The sequence below is a fragment of the Lissotriton helveticus genome, chromosome 1_1, assembly GCF_964261635.1.
Source record: "Lissotriton helveticus chromosome 1_1, aLisHel1.1, whole genome shotgun sequence".
NCBI classification, from domain to species: domain Eukaryota; kingdom Metazoa; phylum Chordata; class Amphibia; order Caudata; family Salamandridae; genus Lissotriton; species Lissotriton helveticus.
In genome coordinates this window covers 1,912,087,414-1,912,114,161 of record NC_136057.1, presented here as the reverse complement: position 1 = coordinate 1,912,114,161, position 26,748 = coordinate 1,912,087,414, and the positions used below count along the sequence as shown (strand labels likewise).

Sequence of the window (26,748 nt, the reverse complement as noted above, 5' to 3'; positions counted from 1 at the left end):
CAGCCTGGTCAAAGAAGGCTGGGAGACGGCTGTCCGAGGTGCCCCACCAGATGTCTACCAGTACCTCCTGACACTCCGCAACCAGACTCGGAAGTTCCGGGAACTTGCCGAGGCCAACCTCGAGGCCAGTCAGGAGGAGATGAAACGCTGGTATGACCAGAACGCCTCATCCATCGAATTCGAGCCGGGCCAGCAAGTCTGGGTCATGTCCCCGGTTGAACCTTGCGCCCTCCAGGACAAATGGTCGGGGCCCTTCAAAGTGGTGGAGCGCAAGAGCCCCGTCACTTACCTGGTGGACCTGGAATCCCCCCGAAACCCCCTCCGGGTTCTGCACGCTAACCGGCTCAAGCCGCACTTCGCCCGCACTGAACTAAGTCTGCTGCTAGCGACCGATGACGGAGCTGAAGACGACTCCGAACCCGTACCAGATCTCATGAGCATCACCGAGAAAGACGGCTCCATCGAAGGGGTCACGCTCTCCTCTACCCTGACCCCAGAACAGCACCAAGACTGCCGGGAGCTGCTGGGGCAATTTGCAGACCTATTTTCCCTCCCCCCTGGAGTCACCCGGTGGTGTGTCCACGATGTGAACACCGGAGACAACCCGCCTATAAGACACCGAGCTTTCCGAGTGCCCGACCGCGTTCGGGCCTGCATTCAATCCGAAGTGGCCAAGATGCTAGCTCTGGGGGTAGTCGAACCCACCGACAGTCCCTGGGCCAGTCCTGTTGTCCTGGTCCCTAAAGCCACCGTCCCTGGCACACCCCCGGAGCTCCGGTTCTGTGTTGACTACCGGGGGCTGAATGCAGTCACCCGGACCGACGCCCATCCCATTCCCCGGGCGGATGAACTGATCGATCGCCTGGGGGCCGCCAAATATCTCAGCATCTTCGACCTCACGGCTGGGTATTGGCAGATCGGCCTCACCCCTGGAGCACAAGAGCGATCGGCCTTCTCGACCCCTGATGGCCACTACCACTTCAAAGTGATGCCCTTCGGCATGAAAAACGCCCCGGCCACCTTCCAGAGACTCGTGAACCGGGTACTGGCCGGACTAGAAGAATTCAGTGCCGCCTATCTAGACAACATTGCGGTATACAGCCGCCACTGGGGTGAGCACCTGACCCACCTCCGGGAGGTCCTGTCGGCCCTCCGACGGGCCGGACTAACAATAAAGGCCAGCAAGTGCCAGATCGGCCAAGGGTCCGTGACGTATCTGGGACACCAAGTGGGGAGCGGCCTGGTGGCTCCCCTCCAGCCAAAGATTGACGCCATCCGGGCCTGGGAGCCCCCGATCACCCAAACAGCCGTCCGAGCCTTCCTGGGGCTCACAGGATACTATCGGCACTTCATAAAAGACTATGGAAGCATTGTGGGGCCCCTCACAGAACTGACCTCCAAGAGGCTACCCCAGAAGGTGCGCTGGACCCCAGAGTGCCAAGCATCCTTCGAGGCTCTAAAGACTGCCATGTGCACCGTCCCTGTGCTCCAAGCCCCCGACTACAGCCGAGAGTTTGTGGTCCAAACCGACGCCTCGGAGCACGGCATTGGGGCGGTCCTCTCCCAAGGGAACCCTGAGGGAATCGACCTTCCCGTTGCCTTCATCAGCCGGCGGCTGCTGGCCAGAGAACAGCGCTGGAGCACCATCGAGAGGGAAGCCTTCGCCGTCGTGTGGGCACTAAAGAAGCTCCGGCCCTACCTCTTCGGCACCCACTTCCGGGTCCAGACCGACCACCGGCCCCTGCGGTGGTTGATGCAGATGCGGGGAGAAAACCCGAAACTGTTGCGATGGTCCATCTCCCTGCAAGGGATGGACTTCACTGTGGAGCATCGCCCCGGCAACGACCACGCCAATGCTGACGGCCTGTCCCGATTCTTCCGCCTCGGCGAGGAGAATCCCCAAGAAGATGGGTGACTCTCCCCTGCCTTCAGCTGGGGGGGACGGTATGTTACCTTTATAACGCAACTTTTACAACGCACTACTATTACAACGAAACTTTTACAACGCAAAAACTATTACAACGCATGTATTTACAACGCATGTTTTTACAACGTAGGTATCTTTACAACGCATACCATTACAACGTAAGTATTGGTAAGTATATAATTATAATTAAAATGTTATATGTTTGGTTTTTTTTAAGGGGTATTTTTAGGGTTCAGGGTCAGTTTTGGGTTTTTGGGTAAAGGGGTATTTTTAGGGTTCAGGGTAAGTTTTGGGTTTTTGAGTAAAGGGGTATTTTAGGGTTCAGGGTCAGTTTTGGGTTTTTGGGTAAAGGGGTATTTTTAGGGTTCAGGGTCAGTTTTGGGTTTTTGGGTAAAGGGGTATTTTTAGGGTTCAGGATCAGTTTTGGGTTTTTGGGTAAAGGGGTATTTTTAGGGTTCAGGGTCAGTTTTAGGTTTTTGGGTAAAGGGGTATTTTTAGGGTTCAGGGTCAGTTTGGGGTTTTTGGGTAAAGGGGTATTTTTAGGGTTCAGGGTCAGTTTTGGGTTTTTGGGTAAAGGGGTATTTTTAGGGTTTAGGGTCAGTTTTGGGTTTTTGGGTGAAGGGGTATTTTTAGGGTTCAGGGTTAGTTTTGGGTTTTTGGGTAAAGGGGTATTTTTAGGGTTCAGGGTCAGTTTTGGGTTTTTGGGTAAAGGGGTATTTTTAGGGTTCAGGGTCAGTTTTGGGTTTTTGGGTAAAGGGGTATTTTTAGGGTTCAGGGTCAGTTTTGGGTTTTTGGGTAAAGGGGTATTTTTAGGGTTCAGGGTAAGTTTTGGGTTTTTGGGTAAAGGGGTATTTTTAGGGTTCAGGGTCAGTTTTGGGTTTTTGGGGTACAGGGGTACAGGGTAAATATAAAATAAAATAAAATTTAAATTAAATTAATTAAATTAAATTAAATTAAATTAAATTACATTGCATTAAATTATTTCAATTAATTTACAATTAAAAAATTAATATATACTTACCAATACTTACGTTGTAATGGTATGCGTTGTAAAGGTACCTGCGTTGTAAAAACATGCGTTGTAAATACATGCGTTGTAATAGTATTTGCGTTGTAAAAATTTTGTTGTAAAGGTATGCGTTGTAAAAGTATGCGTTATAACGTCATACATCTGGGAGGGACGCGTGTTGGACCCGGCCTCATGGCGTGGTCCTACCCCTCCCGCATGGCGGGCCCAGGACGACATCGGCCCTCCACCCGGCATCGGGCAGCCCTTTTGCCCGACACTCCACGCCCCAACATTGCTGGTCCGGCCACCATCCCGGACCCCCACTACCGACCTGGCTCCATCGTGGGCCCCTCACGACCTAAGCACGAGGCCGCGCCCGACTCCATCTTGGGCCCACCACGTCACGACCACGTGGCCTCGGCCCCGGCCCAGGCCCCAGCGAAGCCCAGACATCGAGGCACCAAGATCCACCCAGGTGGTCGAGTGGCCACTCGACAGATCCCGGAGAAAAGGGAGTTTCGATGGCCCTCCAGCCGTCCCCGGACGCCTAGTATCGATCGCCCTCCGGCCTCCCTGGGCGCTGGCTCCACCCCCCTGCTGGGTGTCTGGACACCATCATTCGGCCCCTCTGACCCCCAGGCGAGAGGGTCCAGACATCAAAGGACGCCAGTCCTATATCTGGGCCAGCCCCGGAGTAGGACGTCAGTTGTATCCTGGACTGGAAGCCCTGCTGACGCTGTCACGGCCGACACCAGAAGAACTCATTGCCTGTAACCTGAAGAGACCCTGAGAGCCTGCTGGCGCTGCCGCGGCCCACCTTTGCTGTACCATCTTAAGAGCCTGCTGGCGCTGCCGCGGCTGGACCACCTGAGAGCCTGCTGGCGCTGCCGCGGCCCACCTTTGCTGTACCATCTTAAGAGCCTGCTGGCGCTGCCGCGGCTGGACCACCTGAGAGCCTGCTGGCGCTGCCGCGGCTGAGCCATCTTGAGAGCCTGCTGGCGCTGCCGCGGCTGAGCCATCTTGAGAGCCTGCTGGCGCTGCCGCGGCTGAACTATCTTGAGAGCCTGCTGGCGCTGCCGCGGCTGAACCATCTTGAGAGCCTGCTGGCGCTGCCGCGGCCCCCTCTCCGCTTAGACCACCTGTCGAGTCCTGCTGGCGCTGCCGCGGCTCGACCTCTCGGAACCCCCGGCTCGAGGATTGAGAGCTGTGCGCAGGGTATCCCTTCCTGTATCCATACCGAGACTGTCCCGCTACCCTGTCCCTTTTACGAGACTCTATAGATCCCTCGATCTACCTGTATATACCGCTGAGACCCAGCAACCTCTATTCTGGATAAAGCCTAAGAACTTAACCTCTTGTGTGGTGTCCGTTTGTAGTGTTGTGGTTACCCTGCTGTACGATCCTAGGAGAGGACCCTCACCCAGGAGGCCTCTCGATAACGCTCGGCTACTTCTCGACGGGGGGGTGGACCTAGGGGTGGTCAGTCAGATATCGTCTGCCTCCCCCAGGATCGCCTTTCTAACACAAACTATCTATCATTGCAAATGGGAAAACTCGGATTAGGTGCAAAAACCATCCAGAGGAAATCTGATACAGGGGCTCAGAGTTTTACTTTGCAAAATTTGAGCAGGGAAAGAAGGGAGGCTCTTGCTGTATTTACACACAACGATAAATGCTGATTAGGCCACAAAGTCTCAGGGGCATATTACCAAGGGCCATTATCGCCGCTTTACCGGGACTTTTTCCCGCTAAAGCGGCGATAATTTTATCGCCCTATTACCAAGCTGTCGCTAACACCAGTTAGCGACAGCTTGTAGGCGATAGCGGGCATTTTGGGGCCCGCTTTGCATGTCAGCGATAATTATCGCTAATGACATGCAAAGTGGGAGTGCCAAAATGTCAGCGACTGAAAACAGTCGCTGCAATCGCTATCGCCTATGATCAACACAGGCGTAGTTTTGGAAATATTCGCGCTATGCGCAAATATCTCCAAAAGCTAACGCCTGCCCTAACCAGTTCTTAGCCATGTTATCCAATGAGAGGTGGATAACATGGCTAAGAGCATTGTCACGGGAATGCCTGAATATCGCTGTATTGACTGCGATATTCACGCATTTCGCCTGTTTTTTATCGCTCCTGAGATAAACCTTGCTAATAGCAAGGTATCTCAACGATAAAAAGAGGTGAAGGGCGGCGATAGAAATATTCCCGCTAAGCCAACTTAGCGATAATTATCACTAGTTGTTGGTAATATGCCCCTCAATTGCTCCAGAATCTGGATTATCTTGGTTCTTAGAATGCGATTCACAGTATATTAACAGAATTTCCCCTGGGGGTTTGTGCCTGATATTTCCCCTTGTTTTTGAATGAAGGTGTAAATTAAGAACTAACAGTTATTGCGGTACGAGGCTTAACCTCCCTTTTATGTGTTGTACAGCAGAGACCCTTGTAGCCTAAATTGTAGCTTACTAAAGATACCTCTGAAAGTCAGACTTCTTCGGGTTGGTTTGAGAAATACTTGTTTTATAATGATATCGATTTTGGTCCTTTTCAAGAAAGCACATTTTAGCATAAAGGCATGTTGGAAAATGGCCCTCTCTAAAGAGTCACCCGAAACATTTTGCCTTTTTCCTCCTCTTTTTGCTGAATTCTTTTTGTTGTCTTTTGGACTCGGAGCACTTTACTACTGCTGACCAGTGCCAAAGTGCATGAGCTTCTCCCTTAAACTTGGTAACATTGGTGTATACACAATTGGCATTTAAAGTTTACCAATAAGACCCTTGTAAATTAGTATACCATATACTCAGGGCCTGTAAACCAAATGCTACTTGTGGGCCTGCATCACTGATTATGCCACCCACACAAGTAGGCGTTCAAACCTGTCTCAGGCCTGCCACTGCAGGGCCTCTGTGTGCAGTTTACCAACACTTTGACTTGGCAATTAAAACTACCTGCCAAGCCTCAAACTCCCCTCTCATTACACATAAGTCACCCATAAGGCAGGCCTATGGTAGCCCTAAGGAAAGGGTGTTGTGTAAGTAAAAGATAGAACGTGTACTTGTACGTTTTGCATATCCTGGTAGTAACAAACAGCTGAATTCGGTGTTTACTATTGTGATGCCTACTCCTCTCATAGGTTAAGATTGGAAATTCCTTAATCCATTTTAAACTGTGATTCCTGACCAGAAATGCTGCTTTATGTTTTATATATTTGGAATGGTAATGATAAATCCTCTTTACTAATAAAGATTAATTTAACATTACTCTTTTAGAAATGTCACTTTTAGAAAGTGGGCATTTCTATGCTTTTACTGCTCTGTGTGCTTTGCAGCAATACTTTGTGCATTCCCTCGAGACAGCCAAAATTACAGGAAGACTAGGTGTGTCTGAGTACCCATCTACATACATCTGCAATTTGATGGCCCTGCCTGGGCAAGATGGATGTGAGGGGCTAACACTTCATTGACTAGGTAGTGTCCTGTCCCCACACAAAGCGCTAGTCTGGAGCCAGAGCTGGGATGAAAGGGGGACCTGTGCACTTCAAGGGCATGCATTGAAGCCACATCACTTCAAAGGCACAACTGAGTATAAGTACTGGGTCTCTGAACTCCTACGATCAGACACTTCTGGGACTACAACTGCACTTTGGTAGGACAGCAGTGCTGCTTAAAGGACTCATCTTTGAACTGTTGACAAGAAGGCCTGCTTTTCCCATGTGTTGCCCAGCTGCCTGATGCTCCCTGACTTTGTTGAAGGTGAGATGGATTCTGCCTTTTCTTGGGGGTGCTAATAGGCTTGTTGGCTTGCCTCCTGTTATTGACACTCCGGGAAATCAAAGTCTCTACCTCTATTCCTGTGCCTGGTTCACTGAAAGTGGACTTAGATACTTTCACCAGGGAAATCGATGCATCACCTGCCTGCTGAACTCAGAAACAGCACATCAACCCTGCTGCAGGAGCAGAAATAGGCACGTCGCCTTGGGGAAAACACAAGGAGATGATGGACAGAGTGCTGAAACTTTTCAGACACTCACCCCCAGTCACAGATCTGGGTTGAATCCATCATCGTTCTTTAGCTCACTTCACCACCCCAGTTCAGACACAGCTATATGCAAATCAGTCTTGGCCCGTGCCTCATGGGAACAGTCCAGCCCGAACTGCCAAGCCATGTCTTCCCTAGACCGGAAATAAGCATCCTGGGACCGGTTTCGGGCTAACAGCCGTCTTCAGCCAGGCTATCTTCAATCCAGTGGCAAAGTGAGCAAGGGACCCACGTCCGGGTATACCCTGCCAACTTAGGGCAAACAAAGCAAACACAAGGAGATGATGGACGAAGCGGTGAAACCTTTGGGGCCAGAGCAGCAACACCAGAACTGCTGCATTGACCAACGCATCACCATGCGGCTGTATGCTCTCCTGACCATACAGCCGCACCCTGGCACTTGCGTTGACTCCACATTTCTTGTCAGGGAACAAGCATTGAAGAAGGCCATTTATTTATCAGTCCCCATATGCAACCACCAACTCAAATTAAGTACTGCGAACACTAAGGCTTCTGGGTGCTTTTCTTGAATCTTTGTTGCACCAACCAACACTTCCTGTCTCTTTACCTCTCTTTATTGAAGGTTATTTTTTTATCCCTGCTTTCTCCATTTGTCACTGTTTTTATATCTTTTTCTTCCATGCAAGGCCAGAGGAGGGGAGTGGTCTGATTTGGTTTTGCTACTGGGGGCCGGGTTTGCGGCTGTGTTTTAATTCAGTGGCCTCAGCCTTGAGACAGACCATTTATTTTGATCACACTTCCTGTAACAGAGCCAATTTCAGTTGCTTTGAGAAGAGAGTGTTTGCAGCCATTGCTTTGGGAAATGTTAGGACATGCAGGCTCAGCTATAATGATATAATGATACACAAACATTGAATGGTTTGCTAAAGAAATTGGAAGGCATCCAGAGGCGAAAGCCCTGCGAGTCCATGAGGACTGCCGTCTGAAGCGCACAGAGACCTCCTGAAATGACAAATGGAAGTCTTAAGAGATGAGGTGTGGGCCAACATCATAGAGAGAAGGAGTAGAAATGGGTGAGCACACCACACGGCCCTCGCACAATGAATTCTCCTGGTAGAGATTGTGGCATTGGTGCCAGAGCTGGCCTTTGCTCAGGGAGCTCCCTAGGTGAAACTAGATTTGGCTCTTCCTCCCACTTGTCCTCTTTAATTGTCTGCATATTAAAAATTTGGAGGAAAGTGAGGGGGTCAGGATTAAGGAAAAGAAAAACAAAAAGCAAACAAGGGTACCAGCAGCTTCATAAAAAGTGTGGAAACACACTTTTCTTTGGACCTAAGTCATAGGGAGACTGCTGCAGAGAGCTCCAACTCCACTCTGGAGGTTAGCACCCTAGGCGTGGGACTAGCTCGCATACACTAAAACCTGGCCATGATTGGTATTCCCTCCGTAACATCTGTTGGTCCTGCCTAGAGCACTCACAAAAGAAAAACCTCAGTCCCAATATGAGCAATGTCTAAACAAAGGGGGCCATCTCTAAGCAAACAAATGTGTGGCCCAAGTGGAACATTTTTCCAGAGTAAAACACCCTCACTGGCAGCAACCACTGAGGAGGAAGAGGCAGGCCCATTTACTCTACACAAGGGTGAGAGACTGCTAAGGGCCTCAAAGGAGACGTTTTACACCAAATTAGATGTGCTCCATTTCGCGGAACTGGTGAAGGGAGCCGCAATGAGGAGGTACGGCCTAGCAAGTGAACAGGGCGCTGCCTGGAGAGAGGCCGGAGAACGAAGATACCCGATCCCTCACTAATGCGTTGCCAGCTTCTGAAACAGCGGAGGCGGTGAGCTACGTGTCGACCTACGAGAGGCCAGAGAGTACAAAATTGTGCGGTGCGGCTGCTCCCACCAAGGTTTGCAGTGCTGCAAGTGGGGTGGAAGCGAGGCTGAAACCCGAGACCTGGTGGAGGCACCATCAGGCAGCGTGCTTGTGGGCTGGCACGAACGAGTGAGAGGCAGCGAGACAGAGTATCGAGGAGCTGCTTCCAGTACACAGCCATACAGGGAAGACTGTACAGCCGCAGTGAGGACACAACTGAATGGAACCGGGGGGAAGTGCCCGCAGTGAACTTGGCCATCGATCAACCCAGCACTAAGGCAAGGTTGACTACTGTGGCCGCAAGGGATGATAGCGAGGCGCAGAGCTGATAACGAGGCGGAGATTGCGGAGGCCCAGACAGACACGAGACATGAGCTGGGTGCAGGGCACTGGGCACATGAGTATTGTTGAAATGCCACGCGTGGGGAGTACATTGAGTGGCATGAGAGACCCTGCATCAGAGTCCGATGAGGGACAAATAGTCAGCCAGAAACCTATGACTGCTGCGGATTGATAAGATAGGGAGGCACAAGGTTGGCAGCAAGACATTTGTTATGGAGGCCTGAATAGACAGGAGATACGTCAAGGGCTCAAGGCAGTAGAAGCGCGACCACTGAAGAAACGCCACGCACAACAACCACGTTGCTCTGCATCAGAGACCCTGCATTAAAGTCTCACAACAAACAAACAGATAGCCGGCAGCCTAAGACAAGGTAACTGGCCATGGAGACAGCAGGACAACAGGATAAGACAAAGGTGAGAGGCAGTGATCAGACCAGTTGTTAGAGGTGGATAGGGATGCGGGCTGGTGCGGTGGGAAAGGAGTGGCCACAGCTTACCTAACATTAAGATGGTGAACCCTAAAGGTGCAAAGGCGACACACCAAACAACGTTAGATAAATGTATGCACCACAAGATAGACAACCTGCTGGAAGGGGGTGAAGACCAGCGCCTGAAGCTGGTGGCTGAGGAAAAAGGCCTCACACTTCAGGATATAATGACGGCACTGGCTCAGAGGTAACGCTGATGCACGCTGACCTTCGAAACCTGGGGGACCTGGTAAAAGGCACTGAGGACATCATATACACGCTCCAGTCATCCACCAAAGAGTTTGACGCATGTGGAAAAGCTCCAAACTGCAATGACTGCCCTGGAGGCAAGATTAGAAGACTATGAAGGGCGCCCTCACAGAAATAATGTTTGCATTCTGGGGGTACCAGAGAGGGCTGAGGGCCCGGCAACTGACTAATTTGTTGAAGATCTTATTACAAACCACCTGCAACCCAGGAACTCTCTAACTATTTCTCAGTGGAGGGGGCGCACCGAGTACCGAGTGGACCACCGTGACCAGGTGCACCCCCATCCCATACTGGAGAGGATTTTTAGTTTCAGAGACAGGTATGTAATATTACAGACTGCCCGCTCGGCCCCTCCATTAAATTTTTACAGTGCTACGATAACCTTTTTTTCAGATTTCACAGTTAAAGTACAGAAGATGAGGCTCTCCTTCCTGGAAGTTAAAAAGCGGTTTTGTGAGAAAGAACTGAAATACGCAATGCTGTTTCCTGCCAGGCTCTGGGTGGGGAAAAAATGGTTCTTTGACTCCCCTGAGGATGCCTGAGAGTGGCTGAATGGCTGGAGGAATCCCGGAAATAATAGAAATAACCCCCACTGACAAAAAAGTGAGAAGGAATGGCGACAACAGGGGAGACAACAGAACTGGGAGTCAGTGCAGGGTGACAAAGGACCCAGCAATGGCTAGCCTTTTTAGAGTTTTCAACCCCTTCCGATGAGAGCAGATACAGATTGAGATATTTTACAAAAGCCACTCACTATGTTACACAGAAAGTAGAGAATTGATAGTCACAAAGACTTTGGGTATCACTCGAGAGATTACTAATGGAGGATAAAAATCCGACTGGAGCAAATTGTAGCTTCAGATGTGACTCAATAGAATGCGGCAGGGATGAGCTAAGACCCTGCTGAACCCAACTAAACCGTTGCATGCTTGCGCAAAGTGCCGGTGTAGATACAGGGTGACCCGCTTATCAGAGGACTTAAATGGACAGTGGATTGGGAAGATAGAATCTCCCTCTACATGGACGATATTCTCCTGTATCTGGCCAGCCCTTATTCTTCCCTGCACAAAGTGCTTCATATATTCACCTTGTACCAAAAATACTCAGGGTATACTATAAACTGGGATAAATCATTGATATACATCTTCTGGAGCGCGACTCCAAAGCTTCCCAGAACCTGTACAGTTCGTGTGGTGACCAAGGGATTTAAATACCTGGGAATGTATGTAACCAAAGACCCAGTGGTGTTCTATGACCGCAATCTGGACCACCCTTTGCGCTGCCTATGGGAAGATATGCAACATTGGAGGACTCTACCCCTTTCAGGCTGCAGAAGCGGAGATACGGATACTCCTCTGGGATGGGGGAACTCCGCGGATAGCACTGAACAAATTGACCAAGAGTTGGAACGATGGAGGAATTGCGCTTCCAGCATTACAATACTACTATTGGGCAGCGTGACATTAGGTGATTAACTGATAGGTCCATGCAGCCCGGGGCAAACCAGCCTTTAGAATGGACAGACATATAATGAGATCGGGGGCTACCTTAGGGCTATCTATAGCAGGAAACAGGAGACACCAGTGAATACCCCAATGTCAACGATGGTCAAACTATGGCACATAGCGTCACTTGAGCTGCCTGGGACTCCTGGTTGACCAACCGGGCTTCGATAAGTCGGAGGGAAAGATTAGACACTTTGCTGACCTTCAAAAGGATTATGAACTGGCCTCCGCGGAGAACTTCTGATCCAATTGAAACTACTCCCCAGGACATACTGCACATGCACTACACTAGTTAAAATGAATAGACTTGACTCAGAAGGACTGTGGCCAAGAAGGTACGTTTCTGCACCCAGGTGGGACTACCACAGGATTCGAGAATACTGGAACAAGATTGTTACATGCTTGCAGACATTATGTGGGAAAGAGGTGGAGGCATCTCTTCAATGGTGTTTATTAAATTTCTGCAGGGAAAACTGACCTAGGGAGAAAGACTATGGGCTACACTGGGCTTTATGGTGGCCAAACGCAACATAGCACGCAAGTGGGGGCTGGTTCCGGACCCGTGTTTAATGACTGGGAAACCAAGATGAATTGGTGTACGCAATGGGAGAAGGGGACCTCCGAGGGAAAGAAGCTGTCCACACAAATGGACAAAGATCTGGGGAAGGTGGAATGAGAGCAGATTCTCTGCCTACCGGTCAACAGCAATTCTCTATTCGAAGATATATAAAGGCGAAATAAACCAGCAACTTGGTGAAGCCATAAAAAAAGAGGAAGGGATAAACAAAGCAGTATAATAAAAAGATGAGGAGTGTCCTGCTATATGTACGACATGTTAATTTTAAACAAATGCTGATCGATATGATTGATACTTCCTTTTGTTTTTGTACTAGATTACAATCAAAAGATTTAATTAAATAATAAAGAAATGCAAGAGCTCAGGAAAGAAGTGATAAGAAATGAAGCTCAGGCCTCTGTTCCATCCCAGCTTAACTGAAGTGGTTATTAGAGAGACAACATTTTGTAGTTCAACCTGTAAGAGGCAGCCACAGCCTATATACAGGGACTTGAACATGTGAGAGACTCAATCACAAAAGGCAGCAACCTCGGACCCCCAATGTAGCAGAATCAGCACCGGCCTGAGTGCCCTTTGTATCTTATAATCATGTGACTATTGATTTATAAGGTCCTGGAATTTACCTTTACTGAGATACAAAGCAAAGGAGTGTTTTGTCTTCCAGTGGCAACATAGGGAGTGGGATGCAGTTTCTGCTTGCTCCTCAGCACTGGGAAGTTAACTGAAGGTAACACAAAGAAGCTCTTTACACTACTTTGCATTACTTTAAGTCAAGGGCTCGTTCCAAGGATGGTACATGGGCATTCTCATGCAACCACCCATGGGCTTTGATGCAAAGCCCTATCTCCTAACAATAGTAGATAGGGTTTCGCACCAAAATACCTTTTTAAGAGTGGTGTTAACTTGCAGAAATGCTTTTATTTCTCCAAACTGTTCAGACTTTGCCTGTGTATTCACTGTACAGCACGCATCCAAAGTGGGGAAAACTTTTAAAGTTTGTCTTAGCATAGTATTTGGTACTGGAACTGTAGCTTTCCAGGAGAATATAGGGCACACACCCTTTAACTATGATGCGAAGGTGTGTGCATAGCGCTAGTCAGCCTGATTGCATGCTAGCATTAGGGAGAGAACAGGACAGTGCCATCTTAGTAGATATGGTGCTTTCCTGCTTTCTTCCTCTCACCCAGGCTGAGGTTTTAGTAAATATACCCCACTATGTGTTGATAGACTTGGCCTGCTTGCTTGTATTGAAGATTATTGTTGTTGAGCAGTGACATTTATTCATGATAAAAATCAAGTTATGTAATGAAAAGTCTCTGAAAGCCTTGTAGTGTTCCCTGTAGTGCCAGCTCGTCAAGGATATCTGTGCTGCCCGGACATATCTCACGCTGCCCGGCCACGTCACAATCGTACCGGCAAGGCAATGGGCTGCCCCTGGACTCTCACATCTCCGCAACCCACAAAATAGCGACCAGGAAAAGACCAGATTGTTCTGCCGAGCCAATCATTGTCACAGATGCAAATTTCCATCATTGGGCATCCAATCATTGGGCATTTCAAGTGGCCTCTGCTTAATACATCCCCAGGGGCGTAATGCAGACCCCAGCAGCCTCTGTGGACAGGGGGCCCACAGCCCTTCTGGGCACCCCCATTCAGCTCATTGCCAGTGACTATCAGCGAGATATGAGAGATTCAGGGGCTTCTCATCTCATTCTATATAGGAGGCTTCATTTTACATCAGACCACCATACAACCTTTGCTGTTAGTTCACCTTGACAGCATCCAGTGACCCTTTGTGGCGTGAGCAATATATTCATTTGTGAAGTCAAATGTGAAATTATTAGTGACATCCCAAAGCCGGCTTATAATGTATGCCCATAATACCCAATACCTATTTTTGCAGGTTCAACTTGGCAGAATGTGTGCCAAGATTAATTTGCACATTTCTGAGTTTTGCAGTTTATAATGAGGGAAAACGTGCCACCTCTAGAGACTTAGGCAAGCATGGAAGGGCTGGAGGCAGTGTTCCCACTTACCCCTCAAAGAAGCCTGGGGCTGCTAAATAGAGGCTGAACAGTCAAAAAGTGTGGAGACTGGGCCGGACCTCACCTAACACCAACAAGTCACGGAGCTCCAGAGTATATTTATTTTTGGATAAAGAAACAAGTGGGACAATTAACCCCTCCCATGCTCGTGACGGAACCGCTCCATCACGAGCCTCGGGTGGGTTGTGCTGGTGATGGAGCGGTTCCGTCACAGCCCGCTCGGTGCGCCTGCGCGGCGCTGATTACGTGCCTGCGCGGCGCGTTCTATTGAGCGGGCGGGGCCGTGACGGAACCGCTCCGTCACAAGCACAGCCCACCCGAGGCTCGTGACGTAGCGGTTCCGTCACGAGCATGTGAGTGCCGCGTGGCCCCCCTCCCCCCTAGCGCTGCAGCGGAATTGCCGCCGCAGCCAAGGGGTTAAAATAGCTTGCCTGTCAGAGTGAGTACATTTGGTGGAACAGAAGTACTAGCAAGCGCCGCTCCTCCGTAATGGAGGCAGAGCATCGCACCACTCGTCAGAGTCATTGACAGAAAAATAAAGTGCTAAGAAAACAACATCATTCTATTTCTCTGTGACTGGTTTAGGTATACATGTTGGGCTGGGCGGGCCATTAGGAGTGGTGGGCACTTCGAAGTGTGCATGTACGTTTGGCCGCGCATCTTAAGCCACCTAAACAGACATGCACATTTCTATTTCTCCAACCCAGCTGGGTTGGAGAAAAGCCACAGGCTCCCAGGGACAGGCTGAGCAGCAGACCAGGCTGCTCAGACCGATCCTGGTGCTTCTCTCATAGCATGAGCACAGCGTCTGAAGAAGGGTCCCAGGGAGAGCCGTGTGCGAGCCGGTCTCTCCCTGGGTGTGTTCGCACGAGGACGACAGGGCGCAGGACAGGTGGGGTTTGATTGGGAGGGAAGTTATAAATAGGTCTAGGGCAGGCGGGAAAGGAACGCGCTAGTGGGAGGCTGGAGAGGGAGGTTCTTTTGCCCTGTACCTGGGTTTCTGGGGCCTTGGACGATTCTGCGGCGGTCCGGTGTGCTGTGCAGGTCCTCTGTGAGGCGGGGCAAGAGGATTTCCTTCGCCCCGGAGTTCCTGGAGAAGCGTGTTTGGGGCTGGCCCGCCCCCTTCGCATGGCGGCCGCGGGCGTGGCAAAGGCGGTCACGGCGTGTCTTTCTCCGCGACCGGAGGATGACGAGGACGGAGCTGCGGCCATGCCGGCTGTTCCCCCGGTGGTAGCTACAGGTTCAATGGAGTCCGTGGCGCCCTCCCCTGAAGTGCCGGGCGCCCACCAGCAGGTAAGTTTGGCCCCCACTGGGGCTGCTGGCTTGCGAGGGGCGCCCGGCGGGAGGCGGGCCGGTCTGTTGGGAGGCTTGTGCAGAGGTCGGGAGTTTTCCGCCTCTTTCAAACCTGGGAAGTCCTCCGTGTGTGTCAGGGTTAAGCGGGGGAGGAGCCTCGACTTGTTGAGTCTTCCCCATGTTTATAGTATTGCTCCGGCGGAGGGCGGGCGTCCTGTGCCCCTGCAGGTTGTGTCTCCAGGTGCTTCTCCTTACCTTATGTTGGATGGGCAGTGTTACCTTCTGTCCCCTGCCACCCCCTTGGTGGGGAGGCTCCCCCCCTCACCCCCCCATTCTTTGTCCAGTGTTGCAAGGGGGGAAGTCTCTGATTTCGGGTCTTTCTCCTCTGCCCGGTCTGGGTTGGTCCTGGCGGGGGGTGCTTCCTCTGGAGCTGGGTTGCTCTCCCGTGACCTGTCCGCGCTGTCCATTCCCCCGGCCCCCCGGGCTGCGGTTATGGGGCTTGCTGTGCCTTCTTCTGGGTTTCAGCGGGCCCACTGGGCTGGTTTGGGTGGGGCGGGCTCTGGGGGGGTGCCTGCGCCATCCAGTCCGGTTGTTTTCCCAGAATTGCGTGGGGGCCCAGTGCCTTGCAGGGTGGTCTGGCGGGCGGCTTGGGCGGTGGCCAATGGGTTGTGCCTTGTCCTGGTGGGTCTTCTGTGGGCGTTCCCCTTGGCTCCAGTGGGGGTGTCACTCTCGCTGTTTCCTCGCAGTCTGGCTCGAGCGGCCCTCGTTTCCCGGTTTCGGCTCCAGCTGGTCGGCTGGTGGCTGTGTGAGAGGCTTGCGGACTGACCCTACGGCTGTTCCATGTGGGGGGGGGGGTCCGGGAGAGTTCTCTGGAGCGGAATTCTCTTCTGCAGCGATGAGCGCAGTGCGCAATGATGACATTAACTGGCAATATTACGATGGGGGACTTGGTGAAGGGGCTCTGCCTAGTGGCAGTACACAGTATTCGTTTTTCTGGTGATGTTTTACAGTTGGATATACATGCTGATGATTTGGGAGAGGGGGAGTTGAGGGAGCAGGACGTCGGGCTTTTGGCAGCACGGGCCCAACAGGGTGGGGTGGGGCAATTCCCTGATCCTCGTATCTTGCAGGGGTCACGTGCGGACCACGCAACAGTACGAGAGTCAGCGAGGAGTCGTCCACCTCAAGGGGATCCTGTGGTGTTTCCTCAGAAGTTATCCCAGTTGCCAAGAGGTAAGGATGGGTGGTGGTCCGTTTGGAAACAAGGGATGATTCTCCCTGCTCAGCGTACCAGATCTATGGGTACTGGTGATGGGGTTATTGAGGAGCGAGTCGCTCTAGCACCGCTGCTTGTGCGGCATGCGGAGGTGAATGCTTATTTTGAAGGGGACGTTTCCGCCAGTGGGCCTGTGCGGACAGGGGACTCAGCGACACCTATGGAGCAGGTTGCGGAGGATAGTATCCTTCCTAAGGGATTGCCTTATTCTGGAGTTGGGATGCCTTTGGGGTCTCATTTGTCTTAGAAAACTACATCTAGAGTCTGGAATGGCGGAGGATAGTATCCTTCCTGAGCGATTGGCCACAAAGGGAGAGTCTCCCTGCTACGCGTACCAGATCTATTGGTACTGGTGATGGGGTGATTGAGGAGCGAGTCGCTTGAGCACCGCTGCTGGTGTGGCAGACGGAGGTGCATGCTACTGTTGCAGGGGATGTTTCCGCCAGTGGGGCCTGTGCGGACAGGGGACTCAGCGGCACCTAAGAAGCAGGTGGCGGAGAATAGTATACTTCCTAAGCGATTGCCTTATTCTGGTGTTGGGATGCCTTTGGGGTCTCATTTATCGGAGAAAACTACATCCAGGATCTGGGATGGCGAGTTTGTTGATGTGTTCAGGCTCCTGCATCGTGATGTGCAGGAACAGGCAGGGTCTAAGGAAAAAGACTTAGAGTTGGCTCGGCGGCCGCGAGTCCCGGAGTCTATTGAAAATTGGACCGAGGGAGGGGTACAGGGGGCAGAGGACAGCCTTCGCACTTTGTTTCAAAGGGCTCCTACTCCTTTTAGGGTTGAGGTTCTTGACTTGTGGTTGAAGGAATACCCCGATTTGGAGGCGGCCAAGTCTTTGTCCTGGGGTTCCGGGGTAGGTTTCCGGATTGGGTACCAGGGTCCTCGGTTGGGTCGGTGGTCTGATAATCTGCAGTCCGCCACAGAGTGCCCCCTGGTTGTGCAGAAGAAGTTGGAGTCTGAGCTTGCTGCGGGTAGGATAGCTGGTCCTTTTCTTCGCTGTCCTTTACCGGATCTGATAGTTTCCCCTCTGGGTGTTGTCCCCAAAACGGCGGCTGGGGAGTTCCGGCTCATCCACCATTTGTCCTGGCCGGAGGTTTCCTCTATCAATGATTTCATCGACCCGGCAGATTCTAGCGTGTCCTATGTTCCGGTGGATGACGCCCTGAGGCTGGTTTGCACCGCGGGCCCTGGTGCTTGCTGGCGGAAAGTGACATTCAATCGGTTTTCGCCTTCTGCCCATTCATCCTTGGGATTTTGGTCTCTTGGGTATGCACTTTGGGGGACATTTCTATGTTGACAGGGTTTTGCCGATGTGCTGTTCAGTGTCCTGTGCCCTCTTCGAGACTTTCAGTACTTTTCTGCAATGGCGCTTCACTTTCATCAGTGGCCATGTTTTGGTATGTCCTTATTTGGATGCTTTCCTTTTCATTGGTGCGGGTCGGTCTGGGCAGTGTCAGTTGGACCTAGAGATCTTTCAGGCTATGACCGCGGAGCTGGGTGTCCCTTTGGCGCCTGATAAGACCGAAGGCCCATGTACCATGTTGACCTTTTTTGGGAATTGAAATCGATACCACGGTTATGGTTGCGAGGTTGCCTGCTGGCAAGGTGCGCGATATCTCTGATTTCATCAGGTTGGTGTTGGGCGACCGCAACTTGGAGCTCCGGAAGGTTCAGAAGTTGCTGGGGTACTTGATTTTTGCGTGCCGAGTGGTTCGTACGGGTCGGACGTTTTGTAGGCGTCTGGGCTTGTCACTGTCAGGAGCCAGTCTTCCTCATCATCGGGTGCGCATTACCGCACCTGTCCGTGCAGATTTGGGTATCTGGTTGCAATTTTTTGCAGGATTTCAACGGCGTGTCCTGTTTTTTTTGCGGACGAGGACATTATCTGGCAGGTGCCGCTCTTCACGGATGCTTCTGGAGCCAACGGCTTCGGCATCTTTTGGGACGGGCGTTGGTGCGCGGCTGGCTGGCCTGTTCATTGGCAGGGGCAAGGGCGCAGCATTGCCTTTTTGGAACTGTTTCCTTTGCTGGCGGCTCTGTACATCTGGGGGGATGAGTTCCGGAACAGATCTGTGTTGTTCCGCGTGGACAATATGGCGATGGTTGACCTTGTTACCAGGCAGAGTGCACGGGATTTGCGTGTGTTGAAACTGTTGCGTGCTTTCCTGTTGCGGTGTTTGCAGCTGAATATTGTATTCAAAGCTCAACATGTTCCAGGGGTCACTAACTGCATTGCTGATGCTTTATCTCGCTTTCAGTGGTCGGAATTCCGACGATTGGATCCTGGGGCAGATCTAGAACCGACAGCGATCCCACAGTACGTATGGGCCTTGGGGGTTTGAGAGTCCAACAGTTGGTTGAGCATTCAGTGGCTGACACCACCCGTCGGAGCTATTTACTGGCTTGGAGGGATTTTTTGCAGTTTGGTGAGAACCATTTTTTCGGTCAGGCACCGGTGGGTTTTGTCTGATGAGCATTTTTTTTTGTTGCATTTTGTTTTGCATTTGGTGGACAGAGGCCTCTCCCACACGACAATTTCGGGTACGCTGGCAAGGATCTCTTTTTATGGGCAGCTTCGGTGGGGGAGGGATCCTATTGGGGGGGTGCTGGTCAGGAAGGTTTTGAAAGGTTTGGGTAGATTGCAGGCCGGTGCCCAGAGGCTGCGGCAGCCGGTGAATTTTGATTTGCTTCAACTGATGTTATCCCAGTTGGCTGTCTGCTGTTATGACGCTTTTGAGTGTCGGAAGTTTCGCTTGTGTTTTGTGTGGTTATTTTTTGGGGCATTTCGTGCTTCTGAGTTGTTGGGTTTGAGCAACAGGGCGGGTATGACTAGCGGTGAAGTGGTGCTGGAACACGTCAGGGTTCGCCTCTGGTTGCGAATGTCTAAACCAGATCAGTTGGGTTGGGGTAAGTGGGTTTTTCTTGGGGCGGAGCGGTTTCATTTCTTGTTGTCCTGTGGGGGATTGGGAGGCTTTTTTGGCGTCCCCTCATTTTACACCGGGGGTAATTTTCTGTCACGCTGATGGCAGTCCGCTTGTTGTTTCGCAGTTGTTGGCCGTTCTGAGAAAGGTGCTGTTAGGTCTGGGGCGGGATCCTTCTCAATTTGGTACTCATTGCTTTCGGATTGGGGCGGCGACGGAGGCTGCCAGGTTGGGGTGGGACTGGTCCCGGATTCGCAGAATTGGGCGTTGGAGGTCGAGATGTTGTGAGAAGTCTGTAAGAAAATGACTCGCCTTTGTTTTTCCTACCATTTGTTTTTCTCCTAGGTCATTGGCACAAAAAAAAAAAAAACAAAGACGCCTGGGTGTGCACCATGGTGATCTGGAGGGAGTTCGTGCCACGCTTACAATGGACTGGGGCGAGGAATTATTCAGCCATGGAAGAAGCACGGGAAAAAAGTGAATCATTCTATGAGACTGTTTTGTAAAGACTTATGCATTTATTGTTTGGCTCACCCTCATTTGCAAATTTCTGGAAGCATTTATTTTGCGGGGATGGAGTCCACCTGTCTCAATTGGGTCTTTCCTTTTATCTTTTGGAATTGCGTGATTTAATAGCTAAAGTACTGGACGTGCAATTGTGGTGTTTCCCGACCCCCTTTTTTCCTTGCCTTTGGGTGGGGCAGGAAAACTCTAAAGGTTTTCCTGGGTGGCGGTTTCTAGTGGGGGGTGGGCAGCCTGGAGCGGGTTGGTCCATCCTCAAAGGGCAGTTAAAGGAAATGAGGGGGTATTCTTCAAGAGTTAGTTGTTTCTGCTTTGGGTTAGGTTTAACTTGGTGGGGGGGTTACTCCTAGGTAGGGATGCTTAGTCAAGCTGGAAGATTTGGATTTTATTAATTATTACATAAATGTGTTGGAAAGATGTTTGATTTACACACCTGTCTTAAATAAAGTGGCCTTTCTTGCTCTCAAAGAGGTGGTGGACAGTGTTTTCTTGCGCGAGGAGGGTCCCAGGGAGAGCCGTGCGCGAGCCGGTCTCTCCCTGGGTGTGTTCGCGCGAGGACGACTGGGCGCAGGACAGGTGGGGTTTGATTGGGAGGGAAGTTATAAATAGGTCTAGGGCAGGCGGGAAAGGAACGCGCTAGTGGGAGGCTGGAGAGGGAGGTTCTTTTGCCCCACCCACCCTTCCCCTTTTTTCTCTAGGTTTTTTCCCCCATTTTGCAGTATTTTTTCGGCACTGCTATGGCCTTCTGGCCTTGCCACTTGTGTTGGAAAGATGTTTGATTTACACACCTGTCTTAAATAAAGTGGCCTTTCTTGCTCTCAAAGAGGTGGTGGACAGTGTTTTCTTGCGCGATTGGGTAGGGAGCCTACTTTCCCGGACACTGTTGGGAGAGCACCAAGGCAGGCGTCGGAGGCAGCGCCAGCGAAATGGCACCTTTTAAAAAAAATCATTGATACCACGCCCGTCCTCCGTCCATCGTCCCCACCTTTGGTTCATGGCAGGCGCCACTGCCTGGGACTGGAGACAGACATAGATAAAAATTCTTAGTAATAAGTAACACCCAGCCTCCCAACCTGACTGAACATAGGAAATAAATACTTCCACTGTGTCTGCCTGGTCACTGCCAACCCACCCAGGCTACAGAGCAGGCAAACAACCGCAGTGAGTGCCAGTATTCTGACTGACTGGACCAATTCCAGCATTCCTTACAAGGAGTTGTTGTCATTCTATGGCCCGCCTGTTCTGCTGGTAAAGAGCCTGTTGGAAATTGTTGTCTGGGATGGAATTTAGGGGTAGGCAATGGTGAGAGGTTAATCAGTTCAAACTATTTCATTTACACAAGCAAACTTAATATTTCCCCCCAAAATACTGCACTGCTGGTGCTTGACACTGCAACCTCTACTATAGCCTGGCACAGGGGACTTCTTCTGCACCTGAGCCTTTAATCCTAGGATTCCCACCAAAATCTGCAATGCTGACAAGTCTTACATCGAACAACAGGCTGTGAAGGAATTATAATTGGCACATACTGATTTACACCCACATGCTGCCTGTCAATTAACTGCAAATCACCGCTTCTGATGCAGACGTGGTTTATTCCGTGGGCGCGTCTTTGATTACACATCTCCGGGCGTGCTGGCAGGAGCTGGTGCAGCAGAATGCCAGGCCACTTGAGAGGAGGGAGACTCTTAGTAAACAGGAAAGAGAAAGGGGGTACATTGGCGCTCTAGAGGGGTTCCAGATGGTTATTGGCCCAGCTCTTTCTGTCCTGCCCCCCTTGGACCTCACAACCTCAGCCATTGAATGTGCAAAGTGCACAGAAAAAGACACTGCACCTTGCCAACCATACATATTTGTCCAAATGCCTTTCAATACAAAGCAGTGTGGTTTGCTTAAAATGTTCAAACCTGACTATGTATGTATGTGCATATATATATATATATATATATATATATATATATATATGTATATATATATATATATATATATGTATATATATATATATATTTATATATATATATATATATATATATATATATATAATATATTTATATACATTCACTTAAATACCAAAGGTTAAAGTAAGGTTATAGTAAGGTGAACATTTCTGTACCAAAGTGTACAAAACCACTGAAATTCACCTTAAGTTAACTATAACACGCGCCCCCACCATGCACAGTTTTCTCATCAATAATTTTATTGCAAATGTTGCAGTGATATTTCAGTGATGTCATAGAAGATGACAAGAGTGATGTAATATGTGGGGTAATTAGCAGTGCATGGTGATGACATGAGTTATAGTTGCCTTAGGGCACAAGTTATAGTTACTTGAGATAACTATAAATGGTGACTTTCAGTGGTTTTGTATGTTTAACATGTTACATTGTCACTGAAATGTTCTCGTAACTATAATGTTACTTTAACTTTTGGTTTTGTTCAGTGATTTTTTTTTTTACATAAAATAATAATTTATTTACCATACGTAAAGCCAATACCCCACCACACATGGCCTACAAAAGTCTGAGGCCTGTGGCATGGCCCTGTGGCCAACCCCCTAAAGGCAGCCAATCCCAAGATGTGCATGGTGGCGTTGTGTTAGCCTTTAGGCCTGGCCTGTGGCCACACTCTGCTTTCAGCCCCTGTGGGCAGTGGGCAGGGAAACGTCTGTGTCCCCGGGTTGGGCCCGCCATTACACAATCATTGAGCTGGGCCCCAGAGATGGGGTCTCTGAGGCCTTTAAAGGCTCAGGAAGGAGGGCGGCTAGCCCCTCCCTTTAAAGAACATGGAGGCCATAGGATATGAATGGAGTGCTCTGAGTGTTGGTAAGAAATGAAGAGGAAAAGGGCCTGATATTTTAGGACGAGTTCCGGAGAAGAAAAAGGCCATTGACCATGAATGAATGGTGTCTGTCGTTGATGGGATTGAGTGTGATCTGCTTAGTATGAGATGGGATATAACATATTGGGTATCTGAGGGGTACCAAGATCCAGGGGATGCGGAGAGCCTAGGAGAAGGTATGCAGGTCGTATGACCATCCAAAGAGCAGGGGGCGACTCATCTGCAGGGTGCCAAGGAGTGCAGAAACGAGCGGGTGTGTGTATTCTGGAGAGTGTAGGATGTGCTATAGAGAACATACTGAACATCTAGAGAGAATATAAAAGATGGAGTCTGGACAATGCAAGAAGGCGATCTAGTAGGAGCATGAAGGATAAATCAATGGGATAATGTAGCATATCTGTAAGAAGGAGGATCTCCCTAGAAGGAGTGGATTAGAGGGAGTCAGAGAGAAGACATCGCTCGGAGGAGAGAAAAGATCCTGAACTTAATCTACAGTAGGAAAATGCAAAGGAGAGAAAAGACGTAAGCCCAGCTAGGCAATGAGTTGGAAGGCGGGCTGTGTGGGGACACTAGCAGAGAAAGAAACTATGGGATCCAAGGCATGGAATCCAATAAGAGAAGAGAGATAATGTACAGCACAGGGGTATTGGGTGAGAGAATGAGTGAATGAGAGGCAGCAGAACAGGTCACCGGTGGTACCTTGTTGGCAGTCAGGTGTAAAGGAACAGGCTACTCCTTAGCAGAGGTGGTGATAAGAATATCGCTGGAATATGGTGGGCAAGATAACCACTTACATGGAGAATGAAGGAATGACATTTAGGCAAAGAAAGTTTTACTGGTAAAACAGCGTTGTGAAAGCAGTGGACATTCTGCATTAAAATGGGCATGAGGGTCACCAAAAGTCAGAATTCTTCTGTCCTAGGTCAGTGGGGTCAGTACGGGGCTCTTTGGAGACCCGGTACTGGGAGCGGTGATGGCGAAAAAGCTCACCTTATCCAGTCCGAAGATTGGACAGCAAGTTGGCACATGGTGAGGCGATGGCGACTGGAGACCAGACCCTGCAAATGAAAAGATCATATCAGAGAAGAGCATTCACGCCAGTATCAAAGACAAATATTCCCTTTGCAACATCTGAAGGGAACAGATTGGAAATTTGTGTGGTAGAAACAGCAGTAAACATTATAAGAAACACATTACCTAAAAGTTAAGAATGGACACCCACCAAGTGGCCACACTTTTTTAGGTTTCCAACCTGTCACCGAAATAACCTCGATACCCGTCAGTTTTGATCAGCAGATACATCTTCCTCCTGTTAATCTTACTCTGCAAAGCAGTGTTGAAAGCTACTGCATGATGCCAGAGTACACCCATATCCCACAGATTTCATCCTTCCACTCGCTCTAACCTTCCCGACTAGCCGACAATTGCACACGTGGTTAGATAGGCAAGGGTTGTCCAGCCTTGCTCCAGGTGAAATTGATGCATGCCAGATCTTCTGTATGTGCACGTAAGAGAAATGCATATATAGTAGCCCTAGATGAATGTAAAATACATAGCCAGTGGTTATCCTGAAACTCTGCCATGGATTATCCATTGGAATACCAACAACACTGGAAAACCATGAACCAGACCAACATGAAAAACCCAACTCAAAATCTAAAGATGTGGATCTAGAGAATGAAAATGAATTCTGGGATGAATATAAATTATGAAAATGCATTTCTGGCTTCTCAGCAGGCTTCTCGTGAGATTGCTTCCTCCCCTGCTTTTTTTGTTTACATCGACACTAGGAATATGCCCTGGAAGGTGTGAATGTGGATTGGCTGAGGTGTGAGTGTGGATTGGCTGAGGTGTGAATGTGGATTGGCTTGACCTATAACATGAGCGGGAGGGAAGGCAGAGAAAGAGTACTGGAGGAGGGAGAAAGAGAGACGGGCAGAGTATTCATCTCCGTCAGCCTTCTTAAGTTACCAAGAACAGTCTGCCCCCTGAATATTGAAACCACAATATTGATGGGACATAATATTGAGGACAGAATGTTGAAAATAAAGTTTCAACACGTAAGTGAGTCTAGATTGTGTTTACCTAACTTCACATATGTACCTATCTGCTACACAGGCGCGCAACACCCATTGGGCTCACCGGGCTTCAGCCCCCCCCGTCATGTGTGTCAGCCCGGGCTGACACAGCTTCGCGGCTGGTGACGTTTTAATTGCAGCCCCACCAGAGTACTTCACAGGTCTGTAAAAGACCATTTAAATGTAAATGAGGCTTTTGTTATGTGTTTAGCCCTTCTTACATCCACTCTGGTTACGGCTGGAAGAATTAGCCCCCCCCCCGAAATTTGACTCTAGTTGCCCGCCTGCCTCCTGTAGTCGCCTCCACCCACACACCTCTGCTGATTATTTAAAGTGGGATTGGTATTCTCTGGGGCACTGTAAACCCAGTCTGATGGCGTGAAGCGAGACTTTATTTGCTGGGAGGTGTGAAGGTTTTAACGTGACAGTGGAAAGAAAAAAAATTTGACTACCCAGAATCGTGAATGTCCTGAAAGCTGTCTCGTAGTAAATAGGCAATAGGAATTACGTGAATAAGGAAATTATGCAGTATTCTGCTTCAAGTTAAACAGGTCAAATTTGCTTGATGATGCTGAATCTATTTTGTTCTAAAAATAAACATTCCCTTGTGTTCAGGTTCTTAATAGCAAAGGTTGCTTAATAAAGGGGTTTCATCTCTGGCCAGAGCAACAATTCTTAAGGCTACAGACTACACTATTTAGTGCGCCTTTTACTGGGAGTAGTGCGTACCTAAACATATAGATAAGAGGTTATAGGACGACATATTGTAGATGGTAATATGACATTTCAAGTACCATCCCAATTATTTCCGCAGACTAAAAAAATATAATGGACAGGGTGCAACAGTTGCTGAAAGAATGCAAGTCGTGGGATAGGGGTGGGAGGTTACACTTCCTTACCCACATATGACACAGGCGTCCTACTGAATGAATCTCAACCAAATATACATTTGTTAGAAAGGAGGCTAAGATGTTGAAGCAAGTATCGTTTTTCAGTTCAGATGAGTTATGCGCCGCCGATAAAAAAAATAATGCCCCTCAGAAAGGTATGGGCTTTGGTTTTATGAGCACAAATACTATCCAGAAGTAAACTTAAGAGAATATGTTACAAACACACTTAAGTTTTCCCCAACTACATGTTTAGACTTTTGACGTTTCTGAAATCAATTTGACAACTATATCGATTAAACATAGAAAGAAAAGGCAAGAAAATTTGGCAAACTGAGCTATTAAAAAGCTTCTAGGCAGGAGGCAGATGGGAATTGGGAATGCATTGAAACCCAGAATAAAAGGTGGCCATCTTTATTTAACATTACGCTTAAAAAAATTGAATATGATTAGGCAAGGTGTCCAAGCAAACTTTTGGATGGAATTGCTTCTCCTAAAACCAAGAAACAATTTATGTAAATGCACTCAACAACTGGTAAATGCCTTTTACCATTCAGTGGCATTACATTGTGTCATAAGACCAACAAAAAATCACTAATGTATTTCCTCAAGTGGTTCTATGACAGGTGGTTTATTAACATCAAAGCAGAAAGCTACCCCCAGAGATTTGAGAGGAACTAGAGCAATAAAGTGGCAACGATTTACCTTACTAGTATTTATTTTAACATACAAATACTCCTATGCAAAAGAACACTTCTAAGGGAAATCTGTAAAAGTTGCAAGGAGATACAGGGATGAATCCTCTACCTCCCCCACACACCCCTCAGTTAATTGGACTTCATATACGTCCAGATAGCCTGCATGACGTAAAGTTACAACAGCCCTTTTATTAAGAAGCAGACAAAGCT

The 26,748-nt window shown here is 49.4% G+C and overlaps 1 protein-coding gene across 1 annotated transcript in view; it reads right to left on the bottom strand.

Annotated features, from left to right (window-relative positions):
• Nucleotides 1-26,748, bottom strand: part of NMNAT2 (nicotinamide nucleotide adenylyltransferase 2) — a 298,030-nt gene that overhangs the window by 78,705 nt on the left and 192,577 nt on the right. Inside the window, exon 3 of the mRNA XM_078643152.1 lies at nt 23,866-23,933. Coding sequence (XP_078499278.1) covers nt 23,866-23,933 — 68 coding nt within the window. The remainder of the gene's footprint in view (nt 1-23,865; nt 23,934-26,748) is intronic.